The 25,953-nt window shown below is 37.0% G+C and overlaps 3 protein-coding genes across 6 annotated transcripts in view; all 3 read right to left on the reverse strand.

Annotated features, from left to right (window-relative positions):
* Positions 1-14,190, reverse strand: part of plch1 (phospholipase C, eta 1) — a 90,156-nt gene extending 75,966 nt beyond the window's left edge. The window contains exons 1-2 of the mRNA XM_081373168.1: positions 14,062-14,190; positions 2,868-2,979 (exon numbers count right to left, since the gene is read on the reverse strand). Coding sequence (XP_081229294.1) covers positions 2,868-2,946 — 79 coding nt within the window. The 5' untranslated portion in view covers positions 2,947-2,979; positions 14,062-14,190. The remainder of the gene's footprint in view (positions 1-2,867; positions 2,980-14,061) is intronic.
* A 2,293-nt stretch (positions 14,191-16,483) lies between these two features.
* Positions 16,484-22,303, reverse strand: c18h3orf33 (c18h3orf33 homolog (H. sapiens)). 2 transcript variants are annotated; one of them, XM_081371851.1, is made up of 5 exons: positions 22,162-22,303; positions 21,911-21,970; positions 20,622-20,775; positions 18,739-18,899; positions 16,484-17,599 (listed from the first exon to the last, which is right to left on the reverse strand). In XM_081371851.1, the coding sequence occupies exons 1-5, from the start codon at positions 22,267-22,269 to the stop codon at positions 17,336-17,338; spliced, it is 747 nt and encodes a 248-aa protein (XP_081227977.1). In that variant the 5' UTR covers positions 22,270-22,303; the 3' UTR covers positions 16,484-17,335. The 2 variants fall into 2 exon arrangements, with proteins under 2 accessions (XP_081227977.1, XP_081227976.1); XM_081371850.1 differs by having other exon boundaries at positions 16,522-17,599; positions 18,739-18,902.
* Positions 22,304-23,190: 887 nt separating this feature from the next.
* The window catches only part of slc33a1 (solute carrier family 33 member 1), a 9,898-nt gene continuing 7,135 nt past the window's right edge, over positions 23,191-25,953 (reverse strand). Inside the window, exons 5-7 of one of the 3 annotated variants that reach the window (XM_081372334.1) lie at positions 25,609-25,726; positions 24,284-24,499; positions 23,191-24,211 (exon numbers count right to left, since the gene is read on the reverse strand). In XM_081372334.1, the coding sequence (XP_081228460.1) occupies positions 24,044-24,211; positions 24,284-24,499; positions 25,609-25,726 (502 nt within the window). In that variant the 3' untranslated portion in view covers positions 23,191-24,043. The remainder of the gene's footprint in view (positions 24,212-24,283; positions 24,500-25,608; positions 25,727-25,953) is intronic. The other 2 variants (XM_081372335.1, XM_081372333.1) reach the window with 2 other exon arrangements.

Here is a 25,953-nt window from a genome sequence, read left to right on the forward strand (position 1 = left end):
GATTGGTCAGATGCTCCAGTCTGTTGTGATTGGTTTACTCTGCTCTGATTGGTCAGATGACCCAGTCTGTTGTGATTGGTCTACTCTACTCTGATTGGTCAGATGCTCCAGTCTGTTGTGATTGGTTTACTCTGCTCTGATTGGTCAGATGCTCCAGTCTGTTGTGATTGGTCTACTCTTCTCTGATTGGTCAGATGTTCCAGTCTGTTGTGATTGGTCTACTCTGCTCTGATTGGTCAGATGTTCCAGTCTGTTGTGATTGGTGTATAACAGAAACGAAATGCTTGTTACCATATGTGAATTTCAGCTCTTCCTCAGTGCTTGTATACACAGTGATATGAACAGTAAAGATGGCGTTGTTTTTACCGCATCAATTCAAACACGAGTCCTCATCCTTAGGAAGTGCACGCAAAGTGGATTCACAGCGTAAAAACAGCATCTTCTCGACATACTGACAACACGACATGTTGCTTCTCAGCTACAACTAGTGTTCGAGGGCGGGGCAAAGTAGACATTGAATTGATCATTTTCTTTTAGGAGACAATAACTTTATTTGTTGTGCACTTTGCAGACCTTTTACATTCACAAACAGCTATCTTACACACTGCATGAAAGGTAATATTCCAAAAAGCATAATGGGGCACTTTAAATATGCTCAGTGATGTACCAAGTTGAACATGCTCACTCAGTGTTTCAATTGGCGAGCGCGTCGCTGAAGCCTCCGTCACACTCATCCATCACGCCACATCAGTGACAGATGGAAATAAAGCAAGTCTGGATCTCATCGCCGATTCCTTAGAGGGTTTCATATTCACAGAATGTAAATAAGCCGAATATGCTTCTCATCTCCAGACTGTGTGTGTGTGTGTGTGTTACTGCCCTTAAAGTGCTAAACGTCAAAGAACAACTGAAAAACAAAGTCTAAAATAACCAATCAAATTCCCAGGAATAGATTGTAGTGGATCCCGATATATGTGAGTGATGCAGGTGTTCCCTGAGCCGTAAAGTGGTTTGGAATAAAGCTGATCCGATCAATGTCATCTGAAAAATGTTATGTCAGGACAATGTTAGGTTTCCCGACCTGCTCTATTGATGTATTGAGTGGCAGATTGGGCTGGCCATGCATTACTGAGGGAATCATAGCTCTAATCAATTTACACACTGACACACGACACAAGCAGCTCTCTCTTTTATTATACACTACCTGATTCACATAATACCTCTAGCATTTTCCAATAATCCACTTTAACTCGATTTTCACTTAATCTTTACTCATGTTTTTCTCTTTCATTCCCATCTCCTCAGTCCTTCATCTAGAATTGCACTGGCCGTCTGAGACAAATGTGCAAGCCAATGACAATGAAACAGCGAGAGCGAGAGACACAGTCTGAGAGATAGAAACTGGAAACCAATGCAATATAAAGAAGGACCTGTGGAATTGGGAAGGAAACACAGGTTTCATAAGATTAAATCACTTGCTTTTTTATTTTCCAGGCAGGTTGATCTATCTCCGGCTGCAGGAGCAGCGAAAACGTTTAAAGAAAGAGGGTAAATGACTGCAGCGGTTCAGCGAGAGCCAGACAAAAGCTCCCTTCAGAGTCAGACAGACAGACGTCTGCAGTTCACATCATGCATCAACCGCCCAGACACTAGACAACAATCCTGTCTCTCTCAGAGGAATAAACACATCGCATGCCACCACACGACTGCATCTTGCTCTGGTCAATATATGGCACTGGAATATGGGTATGGTAGGCCTACTTAAGCATTTACACAGATTATAATGATCTCGAAACGGGTCACTGTACAGTAAACTTGGTGATGTACATATACTGTACAGAGAGATTATAGCTAAAGCAAACCCAATCTATATATAATCTCAATCATCTAATGTACCTTCCATCAGCAAAATATTTTAAGCATTACACTTGTTACAATTATTGCTTAAAAAATGGATTACATTATATATATATATATATATATATATATATATATATATATATATATGGTTCTTGTTTTGAACTTTCAAATGATTCTTATCAAAGAATCTTGATAAAAAAAAAAAAAATTTTTTTATAAATCTCAGATCTCAGACTTTTGAACAGTAGTGTATTAATCTATAGAAGCTCCATGACATTTTAAAATGTTATTAAGTTTCATGGGAAAATATATTATTATATTCATTAAATTTTCCATTTAATTCCCAGGCCTGAAAATCCTAACATGATTTAAAAAGATAAAATACCAAAAAACAAGCCAGACCATCTATGCAGTATCTGAACTTTCTTGGTTAATCCACAATAAAGCTAATTTGCATGCAAACCATTTAAGCATCTGATCGACATATACAAAGATCTGAGGCATAACCTTTAGCGTTTAATAATGAGAGTTTATTTCCAGGCTCTCAGCACATCTTTCAATATTCCCTCCTCTTCTCCCATCTCTCCAATCTGTATGTAAACATGCTGGACAAATTCTTTAATTCTTCAAACCATCTGTAGCTATTTGTAGAAGGAACTGTTGTGATATTTCTGTCAAGCTGTCAGGTTTGTGTACAGTGATGTGGCCTTGGGGACACAGTCCCATTCAAACAAATGCCATCAAGTCAACGAGGACTGATCTCCTTTTCCTTTGTGTACCGTAGGCAATTCCCAAACACTTCAGCGCTTTATCATCCTCGTGATGTGAGAGACAGCACCACCTTGTGTATACCAGTCCCAGTTGCATTTGACGGTCAAGCAATCAAAGATCACCTTTTACATTTCCTGAGATTTGGAACAGAGCTCATTTTATCCATGAAGAGTCTGATTTAGTTCTGGATGACGATACAGCATTGCAATATATCCATCATACAGGCATAAACCTACCATGGAAGATGCTGTTGTCAGTCAGAAAATGACGGCAATACTGTGGACTTCCGTGCTTGTCCATCTTCCTGTAACTCATAATGGGATCCAGGAAGGATAAAGAGCGGAATATCTGTAATAGAGAATACAGAGATGTTATTACATATACAATATGGCTTATCAAACAGTATTACATGTTTATTAGAATATGCATGATGACTGTAAATGTTTTGACCCATGCATGTGCTAGAGGTCGATGTTCGGTTTGAAGCCTGAACACACACACACAAGTCTAACATATCGTCAGACACTAAACACGCTGATTGGAAATGACAGGTGCAGTCCTGCAGTTTCAACACTGATTGTACTGATGGGATTACAAAAGAGATTGTGGAGACAGAGAGAGAGAGGGAAACAAGAATGAGACGGAGTGTGTATGTGTGATGGGTGGAAAGATCTTTGAGAGGAATGAAGGTGCCCTGAGGTAGTTTAACACACATCCACTACAATTATAAATCCATTACAATTATGAATGCAGAATACATTAAAGGTGTGAAACGATAAGCTGTTATTAAAGGGTTAGTTCACCCAAAAATGAAAATTCTTTCAGTAATTACTCTCCCTCATGTTGTTCCAACCCCGTCAGACTTTCGTTCATCTTCGGAACATAAATTAAGATATTTTTGATGAAATCTGAGAGCTGGATCACTCCTCCATCGGCTTCTCTGTTATTGAAACTTGCCGGCCCAGAAAGTTAGTAAAGACAATGTTTAAAATAGTCCAAGTGACTCCAGTGGCTCAACCTTAAGTTTATCAAGCGACGAGAATACTTTTTGTGCGCAAAAAAACAAACAAAAATAACGACTTAATTCAACTCTTCATGTTCTTCTGTGTTTCTCTGAGTGAGTATGTCAGAACGGAGGCTCACTATTGGCCAGCATCACACGCATCACACACATGACCAGCGTCGGCCAATAGTGAGCCTCCGTTCTGACGTACAACCCAGAAGCGCTGCGCTGTTACACTACGTGAACTCACTCAGAGAAACACAGAAGAAAATGAAGAGTTGAATTAAGTCGTTATTTTTATTTGTTTTTTGCACACAAAAAGTATTCTCGTCGCTTGATAAACTTAAGGTTGAGCCACTGTAGTCCATACCTGTCAACCCTCCCGTTTTTCCCGGGATTCTCACGTATTTTATCTTGCTATCCCCCTATCATCCCATTTAAATATTTTCCTGTATTTCTCCCGTATTTTTAATCTTTCTATATTTTTTTTTTTAAATCCCACTGGGCGCAAACCAGTTAAGAAGAAATCCCGCCCTGCAGCTAATTTCTTTGGTTAAGGTTACTTAACCCCGGTTACTTAAAGGTCCGCTGAAGTAGTTTTGGGGAAAAAAAACTGCATGAAGAAGAACAGCAGCATCCCGAGGATGGACGAACATGAGAGAGATGGCATTGGAGACTGTATGTAATGTGTTATGTATGTAATACAGAGATTGTGTATTTATTTATGTTAATATCTGCGCAATTAATGTGTATTTAGCCTCCCCCTCCCCCGTTCAGATCTCTATTTTGGTATCCAAATGTTGACAGGTATACTGTAGTCACTTGACTATTTTAAACATTGTCTTTACTAACTTTCTGGGCCGGCAAGAGAAGCCTATGGAGGAGTGAGCCAGCTCTCAGATTTAATCAAAAATATCTTAATTTGTGTTCTGAAGATGAACGAAAGTCTTACGGGGTTGGAACAACATGAGGGCGAATAATTACTGACAAAATTTTCATTTTTGGGTGAACTAACCCTTTAAAGATGAAAAACTGTGGTGTAAAATGATGTGCAGTGCCACCTCTGTAATCTTCAAGAGTTTTCATTTAGAATTCATTTAAAATAGAAGACTTCTAATTACTTGCAAAACAATGAGGACCTTCTGACCCGAGGGATATAATTACTCTGCCCTCATGTGGTCTTCACCCTTAAACCAGAGATATTTAAGTGGGAACAGATGGATCGTTCAAAAGAAAGAAAAAATGTAATGGAGAAATTGTAATGCTCAATACAGCGGCTGTAGGTAGGGGTGGGCGATATGGCAAAAATGTATAATTTTTTCATCATCACAATCTCATCAATCTCATCACGTTTCTATTTCATGTTGGTTTTTAAAACTATTTTGCAAGTCACTGAGCAGTACAGCCTTATTATAAAAATGTACCCTTACAAGGTAACAAAGAAAAAAGAGTGGCAGATCATTTAGGCCAAAGTAGACGTGGGCGATATGACCAAAATCGTATTATTTTATCTTTGTTATATATATATATATATATATATATATATATATATATATATATATATATATATAAGTTTATTGAAGAGGATAAACCCCTTGAGATGAACCATCTCTTTTTCGAGGGGGTCCTAATTTACAATACAATACAGAACAAGGGACAAATCAAACACATTACAATAGAATAATAAGACATAAACAATACCACAATCAACACACTACAACAAAAACAACAACAACAACAACAAAATCATCAAAAGATAAGTATTTAGGTGAATACAACCACTTGATAGCCACACAGAGGCTGTGAACAAATACTTGCCAACGAAAACATAACATAGATAAAAAATATAGTGACTTGTAAATTATATACAGGTATATCATCATCTGAAACAAGAACAATTTAGCTCAAAATAAGAAGACAAACTATTTTTAAATATGTAAAATGATGTTAAAGATCGTATGTGTGAAGGTAAGTTATTCCAGTCTGAAGGAGCCTTAAATATAAATGCTCTCTTTCCTATTGCTTTTTTGACTATAGGAGGGTTATGAGGTTATGAATTGAAGAATACGGCACCAGACGCTGTTGTAGATATTGAGGATAGCTAAAATGTACACATTTAAATCTAAGTTGCAACCAATGTATGTGTCTTCTTATATTGAGTTATTAAAAATAAGAACAAAGATGCAAATTACAAACAATAGGACAAATACAATTTAACTTACAAAGTGTTATTTTCAGCTACAGGTGTATTTAACAGTAGCAGTCAAGTGTGAAATTTAATAAACAAATGTAAAAATACACTGATTCTTATTAAATTATACAGAAGTTAATCAGTCAAGAGCAGTGAGAGATTTCTGCTGTCCTTTGTTGTTTGATTAACGCCAGCTAGTGTGTGCAAAGATTGTGTGATTTCGGCAATCCTAAAAGATCATTACAGATCCAAATGTACAACATGGATCTAATAAACTTGGGTACGACATATGTATGCAGACTGTATGATGATGACACCTATTGAATCGTAGGCTACGTTAGTAGAGTATAGAAGAATAAAACTTCATCAGCATGAGCTAGTGGTGAACAAATAGAGCAAGATCAATCGCACTTGTAGTTTTTATGTGCGCTGAAAAAAGAGGAGGAAGTGAAAGAGGGGAATATGGATTGAGAAAAGAGGAAAACTTGGCTTTTCAATCTTGCAAATGGAGTTTGAGGAAAGTAGTTTTAAGTTTTAGCGCCATGTCGCGTTGATTAATACACCATTTCATGTTGCTTTTGTATTGGCTAGTCAGTAGACGAGGTCGTAGCAGCAAACACACAGTGAGATGATCATGAATCTCTAACACTCTCAGAAAATTATATCTTTGGTCGCAAGACCGTCTTTGAACCTCTCTCACTGTACGATGTAGCGTTTAGGAGCCACAAGCAAGGTAGATAAAAGTAATAAATATATAAAAAAATGTATCCTCCTCACTTTCCAAACCACCAAAAGACATTACAACTGAGAAACTACTTTCAGTAAGGATGACAATGCCATTTTGCAATGAATAATTTATGATCAGACCCCTAAAACTGCCATTTTAAACCTAAAGATGAATTGCCGCTCACACAGATCAAATATAACACAATATGCACTTTGCTACCCATAATTCAGAGGTGGAATAATAAAGTGCCTGTGGAATATGGTAACAGAAACCATCCGCACTAACTAAAGCCCCCCACAAAGTCTATGCGTTTGACCCTGTGGCCTCAGTCTGCACTAATTTCCTGAAACAAGCTGAAATCAGACACTAACACAGGAGCCCACGGGGAACTCGCTGCTTCCGGAACTTTCTCCCTCAGGATGTTCCCATAAATCACCAGCAGACAAACACGCAACAGGTGCTGCTGGAAAAAGACCTAACAGAGGGAACGGAACGACGATGTCAATGAAATACGGTCAGTTTGAAATGTATAATGCTATACTATACTCCATGGGAGGTATGTTAAAGGGATATTTCACCCAAAAATGAACATTTACTTCATCTTCCAGCCATCCCAATATGACTTTATATGGTGCAGGGATGATGTATTTTTGTAGGCCAACCTGGAAGTCTCCCTCGACAAGAACCAAATAGGTTTTTTTTCCATTGGCTTTTGGATTATTGCAGAAAATAAGGTCTGTGACTAACTAAAGCTTATGATTCTTACACGTTTTGTTCATCGTTGTAATCGTCACAAATGAACACAACAAATTAATTTAAGCGTGAATGCAATCGGCAGAAGACAAAAGATAGTGTAGCTATAAACGAACTACACCACGGTCACATGACTTCAACGTAACCATCACCAAACTTCAGACAACTCTTTCAGTCTTTGTTTAAAATCATTTTCCCTGAAATTTCGAGTTATAATAGTTTGCAAGAGCGCGATTATAAACCAAACGAGGCTGTGAAAGCAGATTATAGTAAGTTGATGAGTTTTCCTATTCGGCTGATGATGTTTAATGTCCTCAACATCCTCTGAAGTCTCATTTAGACACTTGTTAGCAATCACTTTTTACAAGACAAGTAAAAGCTATAAAAAAAATCATAAGTGGATATTACAGTATTTTATGTCTCAGAAGAATAAAACGTGAAAATGAGTAAATGATGCAAGAATATTCATTTTTTGGGTGTAGTCCCCTTTTAAAGGAGACTAGCTTCTGTGTGGCCAAAATCAGAGATCAGAATGTCTGAACTGAACCACAATACCATTACGATTCGACAAATCTTGACAAAAAGGCAGTCATGAATCTCAAAGGTGAATAAAACATGCTCTAACTGCAACCCATATACGGCCCAGCAGACCATAATAACCATAATAACCAGTTTGAAATACTGCCCACCATTAGCGTGAGGATAAAACCTCTTCGCTCCATTCAGCTCTCCTGGTTTCTCTCATCTTATGATTTGTCGCTTACTGTCAGAGTTAGCTGGAATATAAATGTGAGGGTAATCAAAATCTGTCATGTGTGCTTGAGAAATGTATTCCTGCCACTATGAGGCACATTATCTATGGGGAAAGAGGCTAGCAGGGCCTTTCAGCGGGCATTATCCACACAGAGGGAGAAAATTGAGAATGATTATAGTGTCAGAGTGTGGTAATGTGAGCACTTGGCTTTTCAATAAACCACGCTGTTTTGTACTGTCATAAGAAAGTCCCATCTGACCCTGAGGAACACAATCTGTTCCATTATTAGGAAGTGGAAAAATATAACCTTCCTGGATTATGCAAGTCCCACGTCTCTAGCTTCTGTTGCAGAAGGGAATAAAGAAAGGACTCATTTCAGTTACAGTGGGAGTTTGATGGACAGTGGTCACATTTCTTTGTATAAAACCAACACAAATCATTGAAGGTTTTAGGGGTGTTCAGGCTAGCTATGTTTCCATCCAACATTGCAAATTGCAATATCGCATTAAACATTCGCGAATAAAGCAGTGTTTCCATTCAGTGTGTTCAAGAGAACAAAATCATTACTTCATAGGAAATTGGTGCACAATCTCTGTAATAAAAATGGAAGTTGGTGCAATCAGGAAAGAAACAAGGCTGTTATTCCCTACATCATAAATGACTGCATGCAATAAATGTCATGTTATCTGTGTTCAGATGCTGGTGTTAATCATGTGAGACGCTTCTCGAGGGAATTAAACCAAATCATTCTGACCACAGACTTTGGCTCAGACATTTCAGAATGATCAAACCAACATTTGAGATGTTGTGCTAAATCTTACATAAAGGGCTCTATTTTAATGATCTGAAACGCAAGTATCAAACGCGAAACGCAAGTAACTTTATAGGCGGATCTCAGGCGCTGTTGCTATTATAGCGACGGGATAAATGACTCTTGCGCCCAACGAAAATCTAAAATGTGTTGGTCTGAAGAAGCTTCATTACTCATAGGTGTGGTTTGGGCGTAATGTGAAATAAAACAATCAGAGCGTCATCTCACATTCCCTTTAAGAGCAGGTGTGCTTGTTCCATGGTGGATTGCTATTATAACGGCGGATTTGCCAGGAGCGGATCACAGCCGAGGAGACCGACGTTCTCGTCAGGGCCGTAAAACACAGAGAAGTGACATTGGGGACGGGAGAAACACACCCAAATTAGCTTCGGTTAAACAGGCGTATGATAATTTGGGTAAATGTGTAAGCTAGATTTATGCCTATTTTTTCACATCTTCATGGACACCACAATGATTTCCCTCGTGTGGAATATTTTTCCTTGTAATTATGTATGATTTGCAAAAATGTGAACTGCTGCGTCTGTGTAGATGAGAGAAGTGTATGCGCGTTGTGCACACACTACATTATGGCCAAGCATGCGCCCTTAAAATAGCATCTGAATAATGCGCCACTGACTTTAGACGAGGTTTCTCCTGGTCTGTGGGGAATTGTTTTCTGAAAATGCAGAATAGCACCAGGGAACGTTTGCACCGGAACACGCCTCCTCTTTTCGCTGAACCGCCCCCGGGAGCGCAAGTTCATTCCCTAATTTACCGATGTGCGTCTGTGGAGGGAAAAGTCCGCTGTGCGTCGGGTGAGAAATAGGAATGATACATGCATCGGTGTACAAAGTCAATTACGCTGGGTGCAAGATAGGGCCCTAAAAGTGGACCTCAAAGAACATTATACATTTTTTTTAAATGCAGTTCATGACCCCTTTAAGTCTGCATCCATTGTGATTCTTGTATGTGAGTAATTATAATAGAAAAGAGGGGTCATTAATAAATCAGTGAGTATGAGAGGGTTTAAGCACAGGGGATTGGGGTGACAGCACTTTAAATAGATGTAACTGTGGGGGTAGAGTTTGACCCCGTGACCCCACACCCCTTCTGACTGTAAAGCAAGACACTTTCCCCCTCTTCACAGCCCTCCCTTATCTGCAGAAAGAGTGGACAGCCTCTCTCACTCTCCCTATCAATCCAGCTAAACTACTGACTCTTGTTTCTGCATTATCATCGCTATCTGAAAGTTTGTTTCACTCATAAAAAGGTTTCCAACAGACAGTGCTTTTCTCCAAATCAGTCATCTTCAAGAACATCACAATATAGATCTCTTCGATCTTTTGTATTCAGTGCCCACTTTTCTGAACCACTCGCCCTACCCTCCCACTTACACCCTCCCACGACTCCATGTATAATGCACTGAATTCCCAGAAAGTCTTCTACATGATTATAATCACAAATAAACAATAAAGCTAGAATAGAGAAGGACTTTGTTATGAATGGTTCCCAAAATTGTTGGAGAACACAACATAGGCTACTTACATGCATCACTTCTGACAATAAGTACGCTTTTTTAACATGGGAAAACATCAAGCATGTTAACCATTTTACATTTTCTGTTGATGTTTTTGCAAATTTGTGACATTTCATTAAATGCATACTAGATCATTTCATTTTGAATTTTGATTTATGCACTTGGATTTTTGCATTTCTATGGCAATGTTATTAATATGCCAAATTGGTTCTGTGTAATTTGAGTCATCAATAGACAAAACCACATTACAACAAGTAATAGTCGTTATGCATATGCCTTAATAAACTTTTAACTTACTTTTGATTTAGTGGACATTAGTTATTTAGCTCTGTGCTAGCTATACATTAAATTGTATTGAGTGGTTTTGGTTTATTTTCCAATTATTCTTTCAATATTAAGACGTTACCATTAAAGGATTAGTTCACTTTCAAAAAAATGTTTGCTGATAATTTACTCACCCTGATGTCATCAAAGATATCCATGTCTTTCTTTCTTCAGTCGAAAAGAAATTAAGGTTTTTGAGGAAAACATTCCAGGACTTTTCTACACAGAATGGACTTCAATGACAACCAACTATACCAATGTTCAAAGAAGGTTCAAATGTCTCAATGCTTCAAAGTCTCGACACGATCCCAGTCGAGAAATAAGGGTCTTATCTAGCGAAACGATCGGCCATTTTCAAAAAAAAAAAAAAAAAAAAATATATATATATATATACCACAAATGCCCGTCTTGTACCATCTCTGAGATGCGCCACATATTACGTAATCACCGTGGAAAGGTCAAAGGTGGAAAGTTATTTGTCTGTGTACTGTACTCCGGTTCAAAAAGGTAGGAAAGGGCGAAAAACTCCTCCAACTTCAAAATCGGCTGACATCTTTTTATTTATTTATTATTATTATTATTTTTTTTTTTTTTTGTGACCTTTCCAATGTGATGACGTTCCATACGAGATACGTGGCGCATCTCAGAGATGGTACAAGACGGGCATTTGTGGTTAAAAAGTATATATACTGTATATATATATTTTTTTTTAGAAAATGACAGATAGTTTCACTGGATAAGACCCTTTTTTCGTGTCGTGTCGAGACTTTGAAGCTGCATTGAGACGGACATTTGAACCTTCTTTGAACATTGATATAGTTGGTTGCCACTGAAATCCATTCTGTGTAGAAAAATCCTGGAATGTTTACCTCAAATACCTTAATTTATTTTCGACTAAAGAAAGAAAGACATGGATATCTTGGATGACATCGGGGTGAGTAAAAATTTGAACTAATCCTTTAATAATCATTCATCCAAAATATTATGAAATGAATGCTTAAAAACTAAGTTCTGTTATGAAAATCTAGATGGTGCAGACTGATGGGTTCAATCACATCATATAGGGCACAGCTGATTGGTTCCTGCTGTATCAGTAGCTAGTGATGGGGACGAGTCCGCCTATGCCGAGTCCAAGTCAAGACCGAGTCCGTTGGTTTTCAAATTCAGTCGAGTCCGAGTCAAGACCGAGTCTTTGAGGAAGCAAGTCCGAGTCGAGACCGAGTCTTTAGGAGTCGAGACCAAGACCATAAAAACACATTAAAATTTTCTAGTGGTATGTATTCTAGTGGACTAGTGATGGGGACGAGACCGCCTATGCCGAGTCCGAGTCAAGACCGAGTCTTTGAAGGAACAAGTCCGAGTCAAGTCCGAGAAAGCAGGAAACGGTCTCGAGACCGGACTCGAGTACTACATCACTATCAGTAGCCAATGAGCTTGTAGCTCAACCTGCAAATACCGGTCAGCATTTGCTGTAGGAGTTGCAGCGCACTTTCAGAAACCCTCCTCCTTCCCCAGCTCCACCTGTATAGACCTGCAATGGGTAATTCATGTACGCTACTGTGCAGCATCAGCATGTCTTGCTCACAGCAGCGTCTGTGTGTGTATTGGCAGTAGCAAGTCCAGTACATGATCAGAAATAACCAACAGAAGCAGATCTATTCCACCAAGACCAAGCATATCAACATTGCCATATGTGGAGCTCTCCAAAAATGTGTTTACTAGTCGTAATTATGAATTCTACAAAGACATGAGCACTTTTCGGAATCAAGTAATTACGGTAATTTCAACACTGTGTAGATGATATATAAGATGAGATGATATATAAATTCTTCTGAAGGTAATCATAGGGAGTGCCCCCCTAAAGAAAAGTTAGGTTAGCTGTTTTCAAAGTTGAAAGTAGACTTAGAAAGCTTAATGAATGCAACTAAAACGTTCATGGCTTTGGCTGATCTACAGTAGGAGTGGCAGGCACATTTACTATGACCCACAACTATAGTGACAGACACTGGGATCCGTTTCAAGGCTAACTTCACTGAAGCCATACTGAGAACACAAAGATACAGTTAACATGTCTTGTCTTCTGTTCCCGGAGAATAAAGGATAAATAATTAATCTGGTCTCCGCTTCCACACAGAAGCTTGTTTGCCAGCCCCACGCTACACCCGAGCAGGGGAGAAAATGATACGCTGTGCTTGGAAAACACTGGAGTCATTTTACCCCACGCGTTCCAATACACAGAAATATGCATAGACTTTGAATAGGAGCTCTTTTGCAGTGACAAATACAAGACTGTCTTGTTTGCAGAGCCTAACCTTTCCCAAGTGTGTCATCTGACATTTATTTCGCTATAATGTGATTCTCCATGTGGGGGCGTCTTGTAGAGCCAAACACAGGTCATGTAAACATGCAGGTAATATAACAGTATGTTATGAATATATGATAAATCTATTTGCTTTTTGAGCTAAATCAAATGGGTTATGGGTTGAACCTCTAGGGATTGGGCTCCATTTCAAAGCTGGCAGATTTAGAGACAAAGATGGCACACACAATCATTCTAGGTACATATTTATATGGTTAAGTCTATGAATAATATTTGGATTTGTGGAAATGTTGAACATGACATGAGTAACAGTGGTTGTTAAGGATTCGGGGAACAGCACACACCGAGATAAATTTACCAGCCTACAAAGTCAGTACGCTCTGTCAACATGTGTTTGACTGTGTTTTGACTTACTATACTTACCCTCTGAACATAGAGCAGCCACTTCTTTACAAATGAACCATCGAATACTCCAAATGCCCTCCATTTGCTTTTTTTATGCCACTGTTGGATATGTAATGCATTTAATATCATATCATTTCAACTATCTGCCAAACTCTACACCATATAGACTATGTGACTTATAAATGAACTATATGTGACTAATAAATGTAATATGTGTGTGTGTGTGTGTGCCATGCTGACCCTAATCCTAACCCACACGAATAGGCCTATACACATATAGGTTACACTTTATTTAAGGTGTCTTTGTTACACTGTAATTTTACAAGTACTGACATGTACTTTTGGTTAGGAATAGGGTTTGGTTTTGTTAAGAGAGATGCATATAATTATGCTTGATTTATATATAATATATATAATTATTAAAACTCAACCCGAGTTAAAAGACAATTGTAGCAGCGTAGTCACTGCCACTGTTAAATAATAATAAAAAAAAAAATCACAGTTCATGAGAATTAGAAAAAGTAATTCCGAAAAGTGAAACTTCTTCGCCTGGTTCCGTTCAAACGTGCACCTGCTCTCAACAAAGAACGAGACAAATCACTTACTTCAGTTCCTGACTCAAGAGTTTGCTTATAATTCCGCTTTGGGTAAAAAGTCAGCCTTGACTCTTTTCATGTAGGCTAAACATCGTGCATGCACTTTCCTCTACACACGGGTCTCCAGGCTTCTCCTTCCCATGTAAAGCAGTGTTTACTGTGTGTTAACTGTAAGTCTCCGCTCTCATTCAAAAGCTCGGGACTGACCGGAGTCAACAGGAGCGGCCGCAAAACCAGGAACGGACTGTGAGGAACGGGCTGATAACGACCGACCGAAATCGGTAAGTAGTAATAATAACTCGTTCCTAAAAGCGTTTAATTTCAACACCAAAACTCAGACGTTGAGAAATAACACGTGGACTTTGAAAGGTGTTTGAAAAGTCAAGTACTTGTTCAAAACTTTCTTTATATAGAACAATTAAAACAACACAAGTTGACCAATGTGCTTTACAATGTGTCACAGAAAAAAAAGAAGAGAAAAAATGATCACACAGTAGGCCTACTTACATGTTGTAACATGGACACCTTAAAATAAACAAATAACAAAACTTTAAAATAATACTTGTTACAATAATAAATAAAATTGAAAAAAATAAGTTAAAATTAGTATTTATTCATTATTTTATTCAGTTATTAATGTAGGTAACACTATGGTAACACTTTATTTTACAGTGTCCTTGTTACGTTATATGTACTTACCATAGTAATAACAGTAAATTATGCATAATTACATGCAACTAACCCTCAACCAAACCCTAACCCTATAGTAAGTACATGTAGTTGCTTAATATTACTCAGTTCTTAAATATATAATTACACTGTAACAATGACACCTTAAAATAAAGTGTAACCCCCTATTTTAAGGTGTCAGTGTTACTGTATAATTATGCATTTAAGTACTGTGTAATAATAATTCATAATTCATAATTAATTAACATATAGGGTTTGGTTTAGGGTTAGTTGTGTGTAATTATGTATAATTTAGTTATTACTACAGTAACTATGTAACGTGTAACAAGGACACTAAGTGGGTTACACTTTATTTTAAGGTGTCATTGTTACAGTGTAATTATATATTTAAGTACTGAGTAATATTAAGCAACTACATGTACTTACTATAGGGTTAGGATTTGGTTGAGGGTTAGTTGCATGTAATTATGCATAATTTACTGCTATTACTATGCTAAGTACATGTAACATAACAAGGACACTGTAAAATAAAGTGTTACCATAAAGCGTTACTTGATGATTTTAAATACATTTTTATTTTTGCTCATTTTAACAAAACCTAACATGAGAGAGACGTAAAATCATTTGAGAAGCTCAAAAATTCCAAGCGTAGAATTTGATACAAAGAGAAGAGAGCAGTTCTGTCCTCTCTCCCGTGAACACAAAGGGCATATTTTCCTGTCACACATCTCTCATCCATCGCTCCTTCCACAGTTTCCACAGGTTTTTCCAGTGTGACCGCCCATGTGCTGAGTCCCGGTTCAAAGTCTGCCAGACTCAGACCCAATGCACCTTACAATTCAAACCGTCTGTCCAATTACAGTCCAGCATCTCTGCCACAGTCACAAGGGACATTTGCACAAAAAAAAGAGTGAAAGGAGGGGGCAGGACACCCCTCCCTCCCCCCGTGCCCATTAGAACAGATAGACTATTGCCATTGAGAACTAAGGAGAAAAACAAAACCCTACCAGAGGACCTGCACTCGCACTGCTGAGGGCCATTAGAGGTTAGTTAAGCTCAGACTAACCAGCCTGAGACTGTTCGCTGTTATTAGCGGAGACTGTTGTTTGGTTACTCGTCTTCATTTGGAAGAGAAAATGAAACCACCAGGAATCACTTAGAGACAACAGTAATACAACATAAGGACACTAACTCATTTAGTTGGTACATGCAGAACTAATATATTAAATCATGTTGGCATCTTGAATATAATGTTTAAGCTTTAAATATTTATATATATATATATTTTTTTTATATATATTTATTTATATATATATATATTTTTTTATTTACATGTATATACAGTATATATGTATATACACATCTCGATTAATTACGATTTATCACATTACAACACGTGTGGGTGTATACATATATGTGTACATGTATATACATAAACACAAAGAAATGCACACACATTACATAAACAATCTTTTAAGTTAGATGCAATTAAGTGATATGACAACACTAATACAGTGTATGTATGTATATGTATACATATATATATATATATATATATATATATATATATATATATATATATATATATATATATGTATACATATACATACATACACTGTATTAGTGTTGTCATATCACTTAATTGCATATATTAATATATATATATATATATGCATATATTAATATATATACATACATATATACATATATATATATATAACTTTACAATAGATTGTTTCAAAGCAGCTTCACATTAATAAACAGGAAAATAACAGTGTTAAAGTTGTAAAATTCATCAATTATTAAACAAATTGGATTTCAGGATTTCAGCTCTACACAAGATAAATGTCATTATTCGGCTCAATGTTGCTTTTAATTCAGTTCAATAACAGTGTCACTGTTGCAAAGTTCATTAAATATGAATCCTTTCAGCTATAAGCAGCTGTACAGAAGACAATGGTGGCATTATTCAGCGCAATTTGATAACAGAGTCAATGTTGCAAAGTCAGTGTCATTATTCAGCTCAGATTTTGTTCTTATCTAATAGTGTCAGTGCAGTGACACCCCCGAACTGGACACAACTTATGTTCCTCTCCTAGCCGTCTCGTCCGAGTGTGAAGGCCTTTAGGACCCAGAGGAGGACGAGCCCCTCGTGTTTCTATAGTAATGGGGATCCCTCCTCCTCCTCATTGTCTCATCTGTAGACCCCCACTGCCATGTCATCGTGACAAAGCACTCCCCCAACTCCCCAGGGGAACAGAAAACCCGAGATGTCTGTGGGACAGGGATTTATGGGAGGAGGGAAGAGTACAAAGGCTTTCCGGTTGTCAGGAATATTATGACGGGGTACAACGCTACAGCATGAATAATGTGATGGATTATTCAACACCGCAAACATCACGGATGGTGTTAAGAGTCTTCATGTTGGGTAAATCAGGACATGTGTGAAGAAACACAGGTCAAAGTAATAACAAGCAGAAAACACATGGACATTTCTCACATGAGAGTTTAATTGTGCTGCTTCCCTTAGGATAAATATTGTATAAAATACTTCAAATCAAACATCCTTGCACGAGGCATAACCTTGAATATTTCACTTCTCTTTAGTCCATTTGAAGAGTTTCTTAACTGAGATGAGCAGCATGTTGTTCCTCAAGACATCAGAAACTCTCTCCCAGCGACTGTCTTCCTTCCACAGGCCTTTCCCTTTCTTCTCCGCTTTCCTCTCGGCCCTCATCAAGCGCTTGTAGAGACTCCAGGAGATCCGAGAGTGAGGATCCAGACCCACAAGAGGAGAAGTCCTCGCCAAGCCACGCCTCAGAAGTTCCTCATTCACACACGTGTTAAAGAGTGAGCCCTAGAAGGAAAGCACAGGATGACTAATAACATCACAAATTTAACATTTAGATTATATATTTAATCATTTATACAATCATTTATTCACATTTCCTTTATTATTAAGGTTCTCCACATTTAGTTTTCATTCATTTTTCCATATATATATATATATATATATATATATATATTATTTTTTTATATTAAAAATAGTATTTTTGTGAATTTTTCATAACAAACATAACATTTTTCATAACATTTGTTTCATCACTTTTTTTACTTGGCAATAGTCTGCCAAGTGTCTTCTTTTAAAAAATCTTAAGTCTTTGAAAAAGTGTTTAACAGGTAATATCTGGATTATAACCACAGCATAAATATAACTTAGTACCATACAATCCCCTACAAATACAAAATATTAAATAAAAGCATAATTGAAATAAAATATAGTAAAGTATAGTAACATTCTTTTCATTAAAATAAAAAATAAAATTTCCACGCAAGGAGCGGGGATGGTAGAATGGATGGATAATTTTTTTTAGAGTCAAGTAGAAAGTCCTATTTTAATTAACTTTCTAAAGGTCTGTTCACACCAAGGACGATAACTATAACGATATAGTTTCTAAAAATCATTCTAAGAATAGCAGAGTCCACACTACAAATATAACGATAATGGCACAGAGAAACAATATCATTGTAATCACTTGTAGAACAATTTATTCCAGCTGTTAAATTATAAAAACAGTGACAGCCAATCAGAATCCATCCTGCTTTAAGAGCTTTAACAAATTGTTTTCATTGAAGAAACAGAGCACCCACTGTCTTTAAACAACCTGAATATGTATGATAGTCTAATTATAACATTGTTAAAAGTGTAAAATTTCTACACATGGAAAAGTAATGCAACTGAATAAAATCAATAATATTCAATTTTTCTAAATTACGCCAAGCTCTAAAACATTTGATTAAAGTTTGAGAAAAAAACATTTATCTAGCATATAATAATGGGGATTTTAAATATTGTTGTGTACAGTTAGGCCTTGCAGTCAAAAAGACTGAAAACCACGGCTCAGTTTTTCCTCGGCATTAAAGCCTCTCGTTTGTCAAGCTGAGAACTTTCCTGGAGGCATCTGACTGTGTGCTAATCTGGAAACTCTCACTCACCCTGTTGACGGACACTAGGCAGTGTAGGCTCTGGTTCTGCCGAGAGATCAGCCGGAGCCACAGCGTCTCTGCTGGCTTCAGCTGCTGAGCGATCCAGTCGTGCCCTTCCGAGGTCATCCACACTCCGGCCAGACGGACGTCCAGGACGCTCACGGGTTGACCTGCTGAAGTCAGGAGGAGTCGTCACAACCGCTCCATCACTAGAGTCGGTAACACTTTATTTTACAGTGTCCTTGTCACATATGTTACATGTACTTACCATAGTAATAACAGTAAATTATGCATAATTACATACAACTAACCCTCAACCAAATCCTAACCCTATAGTAAGTACATGTAGTTGCTTAATATTACTCAGTGCTTAAATATATAATTACACTGTAACAATGACACCTTAAAATAAAGTGTAACCAAAGACTCAATTGCGAAGTGCTTTTCCGATGGGAACAGTGTGGTGAGTCCCTCTGTGGTGAAAAGCAAGTAACTACAGCAGTAAAGTGACATTACTTTTAAATTTACAAGTTACTTGTTTAAATAAGTGACTCAAGTAACTTTATTGACTGAAAGCTCTCCTGTCCCCATTTTGAGATAAATCGGCGTTGTGTGTGAACATGATGGTTTATTATTGTAGATCTAGACTAAATATGAGCATGCATTTACTCGTCTCACTTACATAAAAACAGATTCAGTATTCCTCAAAATGATTAAAGTCCCCCTGTGGTGAAAACAAGCTTTTAATGCTGTTTATACGTCTATGTGGTGTTTTTAATATGCTTTAAGACAAACCGTCTGTAAATTCATAAGTCGACACCATTGCTGAGTCTTTTCTCCTTAAAACTGCAGTGAACCAAAGACAGTCTCAAAAACACGCTTTGAAATCGCTGGTGTTTCTGACGTCACAAACTACCTTGTAACCAATCAGATCAACGTGTGATCGTCAACGAGTGGATCTCTGAGCTGAGTGAGTGGAGGCGGGGCTCATTTGCATATTCATGGAACCGCGTATACTAAACGAGGCAAGGGTGTCGAGTTACATTATAGCTATTTTAAGGCATGACGATTTTTTTTCAAGGAAAAAATGCTTAAATATGTGATCAAATATGAGTTTTAAGGGATAAAATTATGGACTACAGGGAAAGAAAGGCTCTTTGAAGTCTGAGGGGACCGTTATGTGAGCAAGAACACTATGTTGCTTTCCTGATATAAGTATCAGTCTCTGAGGTATACAGGAGAAAGCTAGACACGTCCATATGTCACAAGCACCACGAGGTCAAGCTTAACACGGCCATCTGTGAATCACAGTGACATTGACAGATATAATCCCTTTATCCAACTAGTGTAGTGTTAGAAAAGGCACATTTAGATCACATCTAAACTCATTTTGAAGGCATGGCTGGTGCATAATTGAATTACACTGACTGCCTCCCTTCACTAACTGGTTTACTTCGCAAGGACTGAAATATGATCTTGTAAATGTGCAAATGTTAATAACCCAGCAGCAATTTGATTCAGTTTTGAAACAAAATGAATCTGCGTTTTGCAAAATTTGGAGTGAAACATCAGGACGACGGGAGAGAAGAATCGTTTATGCTTCACTGACTGAAGTTAAAAGACTTATAAGTTAAATGGGCTTTGATCCAACTTCTACAAGCACTGCAACAGCACCGAGAACACAAAACCTTCTCTACATTCTCCGACACAGCAGGAGATACACAATTATGAAAACTGTTTCTAAGAGAAATGTGCTTTTAAAGATTGAGTCATAATTGAGAGCAGCTGTTCAGATGAACGCGGTGGTCCCTGTGACAGCTGTACAATAAATGTGCAGGCCTACTGATAAAACATTTAATTAAAGTGTGTGAGGGGGTCATGTGTGTTCTTACGTTTAGTAAGCTGACGACTGAGCAAAGGGACATAAATTGGGAGGTGTTCGACTTCAAGCCCGTTCTCTGTGATATTTCTCAGTCTTCCTCGGATGCTGATGTTCCTCTCAATGAACCGAGCTGGAATATCAGTGGCAGAGCCGAATCTTGTAATCTGACAACAAGGAAAACATGGATATCATTCCAGGGCATCGGGAGCCTCTGCTGGTGGATGCCGTAACTACATCAGGACACTGACGGATGGCATGTTTTCCCCATTAACAACTATTGTTTTTTTAATATCAGAAAAATCATTTACCAATTACCTGACAGATACTAGTAAACCAGAAGTCGATCTCTGTATGCTCTCAAACTACTGAAAGTCCCCCTGTGGTGATAATCCAGCTTTTAATGTTGTTTATATGTCTATGTGCTGTTTTTAATATGCTTTAAGACAAACCATGAGCAAATTCATAAATATGCTGAGTATTTTCTCCTTAAAACTGCAGTGAACCAAAGACAGTCTCAAAATACATGCTTTGAAATCGCTTGTGCTTCTGACGTCACAAACTACCTTGTAACCAATCAGATCAACGTGTGATCGTCAACCAGTGGATCTCTGAGCTGATTGAGTGAGTGGAGGCGGGGCTCATTTGCATATTCATAGAACCGTGCATACTAAATGAGGCAAGGGTGTCGAGTTACATTCAAGATATTTTAAGGCATGAAGATTTTTTTTTCTTCAAGGAAAAACATTATTTTGGTGATCAAAGATTAGTTTTAGGGATAAAATTATTGACTACAAGAGGACTTGAAATGTTTGCATATGCACATAATTGTTTTATGCTGTTCACAATGCTTCATGGGATTTTAGTTCTTTCCCTCACTAAAGTTGTTAAGTACACAGTCTTTATTTATCTGATTTTCAGAATATATATATTTTTTTTTTTTGCTTCAAATCATAGTGTTGTGAAAAACTGCAGACTTGGCAGAAGCCTGGTCACGACATATAAAACTTGTGTCTGTGAGAGTCATATGCCAGACAGCAGAAAGTGTAGTGTTATAAATGTCCATAATTTAGAATAAATAAATAAATAAATAACGATAATAACAATTATCACAAGTCTGTGAAAAGGTCTGCCAACCTCAACCAATAGCGTGAGTTTGGGGCGTGGCTAATGTGTGTTTGTTTACAGATAATACCAGCTGTTCAATAATTCAAACACAAAACCAGAAAGCATTAGTACACTTAGTACAGTCTACTCGAGCACACAGAGACCATTGGCATCAGCGTGTGTGTGTGCATTTACCAGCCTGATGCTCCTCGCTATGATGAGAACACCCGCGATGCCAAGACATGTGCTGATGTTCTGTTGGGGAACACGCCATTAAATATATGCAAGTCACAAGATTAAACAATATAACATTGTGTCCTCCATTAGCAGCTTGCACATATAGCTTGTGGTTCACAAACTCAGTATCTCGATACTTGGGCAGTCATATGTCTGCACTATTATAATGAAATCTTATGGCATGTGTTGATGTCAGATATGCTACTTACCCGGATAATAGTCAAGTTATCGTCAGCAAACTGTGATATATGAGCAATGACATTTTTGGAGGGTTTATCATCCTCGTTCGCGACTGCAGTCTCTGAACCTGACGGCATGTTGTTTATAGAGGAAGAACTACAAAATAAAGCCCCGCCCACTGTTAAAGGGTAGCAGCTAGGCCAAAATAGACAAACGCGTTTTTATTTCACACACATACAGAACATTTGTATGGGAAAGCTTAAAATAACTGGACCAAATCTTCATTTTATTTGTTTGTATTTAAGAAATGCCTTTATTGTATTTTATTTATTTATTTTTTACATACTTTGGGAATGTTGATAAAAACGTCCCTTGAAACAGTTTACAAGTATTTACAACAGTCCAAAATCACTGCAACTACCCTCTCTCCTCATTATATGACCTTAAACAAATGAAAGAGGATATTTAATGAGCGTTACAAAAATAAAGGAAATGTTTATCGGTACAGTACAGTATTTTAAAGGGATGCTTTACTCAAAAATGAAAATTTTTTTATTCAGCCCATGTTGTTTCAAACTTTTGACTTTCTATTTCCGTGGGACACTAGTCAGGTTTGGGGGGGGGGGGGCATGAAGATGAGTGAATAATGACAGAATTGTCATTTTTGGGTGAACGCTCTTCATAAATTTGGAGAAGCAACTTGTAATAAAAGTGCTGATGATTGTATAAATATCCACGCCAACCAATGACATATTTTATTCCTTAATTTCGGCTTCACTGCTGAAATATCTAACTAAAATCAACTAAAAACTGGAAACTTTAACGTTCATTTACACGACAACGGCTTTTTGGGGCCCTAATACGCCAACTTTTGAAAACGTGTTTCAAAGTGCAAGTTTTTAAATACAATTAAGTAATTAAGTAAACTTCAAAAACTTAAATCTGTGGTAAATATGACATCATGCGCATGCTTATTAGTGCATGCATCTCGTTCCGTGAGATTTTGATGTACGGGAAATATTTTCCCGTTTTTAGTGCATCATTGTCGTGTAAACACACCCTAAATAATTTTTAGAAAAATCTAATGATTAATTGTGTTGCCATGGATTTTGTCAGAGCTAACAAAAATCGTTGTCCCAAAAGACACAGCTGGTTTCAGAAACAGAAAGTTCAGTCACAGACTTTTAAACTGATTAAAAGCACTGGCCATAAAAATACACTGAAAAGGACAAAATATATATATATATATATATGAGCGTGATAGAAGAGTTTTTTTTTTCCTGGCCTTGCTAAAGTCAATGATTTGATAAACATAACAGAACACAGTTAACTTCACATAAACATTTCCATCTCTGTAACTAATTTCAGTAGGACTGCAACAAGTAACATTAACAACTGGGTGAAAAAATATTAACATTTCACCTGAAGTGCTCAATTAGAGTCAATTCTTTTGGAGAGAAAAACACAAAAAGCTGAAATGTGCATGTAGCAACTGCTTCAACATTCATGTATGATATCAGAACACAAGTTTTTCTGTTGTTGTTGTTGAAAAAAACCTGCATCATACTAAAAACAGAAATGCACAAGGCACAGGACCTCAAGTATTTGTGAGACAAATGCTTGATAAAATAGGCAACCGAGCAGTGAATGTCATGCTGTTACTGTCATGTATCGTGTATCTGTTATGCATCTCTACATCTTAAATTTGAAATTAAATTAAAAACATTATGTTTTTTGTGCATAATGGAATGCATATGCAGCTAATAATTTAATAGTACAATATATTCATCTATTTCAGTCCTCAAAGAGTGTAAAGCCGGTCTACAGGCCTGCTGTAGTGTGACAAAAATTAGCAGTCGCTCTGAGAGGAAAAGAGAGAGGCCAGGGCATGACGGAGTCCAGTCGGGACGGTTATTTGGGAACCCTGCAATGCCACGCAGAGGGACTTTCTTCTTGCAACCGCTTCATTTTCTTTCCGAAGAAGATCCACCAGCACACACCGATCAGGACACACACCACAGACTCCACATAGTAACCGTCCAATGTCGTCACACACGCGCCGCCCTCTCGGACACAGAGCTGAAGACAAGATAAGAACGGGTTAAAAAGTGCTACTAAATAGCTAACACCAGGAAATAGAAAGATACCGACCCCTGCTTCTTCAGCCGACCCGCACGTCTGACCCAGCGCTCCCTGACACTCCTTAAAGGTCAGCGGGTCAACCAGCCATAGAGCGAGAGTGGAGGGCCAGTTCCCTCCGAGATTAGTCACGGTGTTCAGAAGGGTCATGTACGTGCCGCCTATCATTGGGTCACTGACCTTGGCGTGAAAGGCCATGCAGGCCACATACATGCTGTACAGCGCCACCTAGTGGAGGAAGACATTCTGCAATGAATACAACCCCATTTCATTCTAAACAGTCAATTAATCACTTAAATAATATTACATCATGAAATGGTAGTTACATACCTATATATTTATGCATTTACTTATATTTTTATGTATACTAATTTAGTAAAATATATGTAAATAAATGTATGTTTGTGATTTATCTTGATATGTACACATTAAAAATAACATATTACAGGTTTTCTCTGATTTCATTTTGTAACATTATTATTATTATACATATATATATATAAACATTTAATTTATGAATTGTTACTGTTATATAATTATTATAAATATTAATATGTTTTAATATGTTGCTATATAATTATATTATACATAAATATAAATGCATAATATATAGATAAGTAAATATATATGCATTTATTATTTTGAATATATTTATTATTGTTTCATTTGAGTTATGTTGTCATATTATATAATTATTATATAATTATAATATAAATACATTTAAATACACAAATGTATATCAAAGTAAACGTGTGTGTGTGCGATTTACTTTTGATAAATTGTTATTTTATATATATATATATATATATATATATAAGCATAAATATATAGATGCAAATATGTGATTTTTCTTGATATTTTGTGCACATTAAAAATAACACCTATTATATTAAAGGTTTTCACTTTATTATTATTATTATCTATTTATTCATTTATTTATAGTATATATATATATATATATATATATATATATATATATATATATATATATATATATATATATATATATATATATATATATATATATATATATATATATAAAATATTTTTTTTAGAATTAATTAAAACTCATTAATTTAATTCACTTAAAGTCAATTCACATTTATCTGTATAGCGCTTTTCACAATAGACCATTTCAAAGCAAAGTATTTCCGAAATGTACATATACAAAATCACAGTTAGTTAAAAATGTATTACTTTAAACAATGTAATCATTTTAAGGAGAAACAATGAGCTCATTAGAGTCATGCATACTTGTTTGTTAACTTGTTGATTATGACATTTAGAAAAATGTAGCATTGGTGCATATTGATTCAATTAAATGCATATGAACTAACCTGATGCGCTGCGTAGCTCAGCAACACAACGGCATAATAATACAGCGGAAATCCCTGATCCTGCCGAACACTCGGGGTCCACCAGACCAGCAGGGCGTACTCTAGACCAATCAGCAGCCTTCGAGGAACACAAGCCACACGCTTCCTATTACCCCTAATGATCGCTCACACATGTGGCTGTACATCACAGCTCTAAAAGTCAAGAGTCAGGCATGCGTGTTGTTATTTGTGTTTGAGTGTTTGCAGAACCACAGAGCCGATCTGAGCTATAACATCCACACTCTCAGTCAACATCCCTCAGATCTACTATCTGTTCCTAGAACTAAACTTTAAAATAGGGGTGAT

This window comes from Scardinius erythrophthalmus, assembly GCF_964197995.2.
Source record: "Scardinius erythrophthalmus genome assembly, chromosome: 8".
NCBI classification, from domain to species: domain Eukaryota; kingdom Metazoa; phylum Chordata; class Actinopteri; order Cypriniformes; family Leuciscidae; genus Scardinius; species Scardinius erythrophthalmus.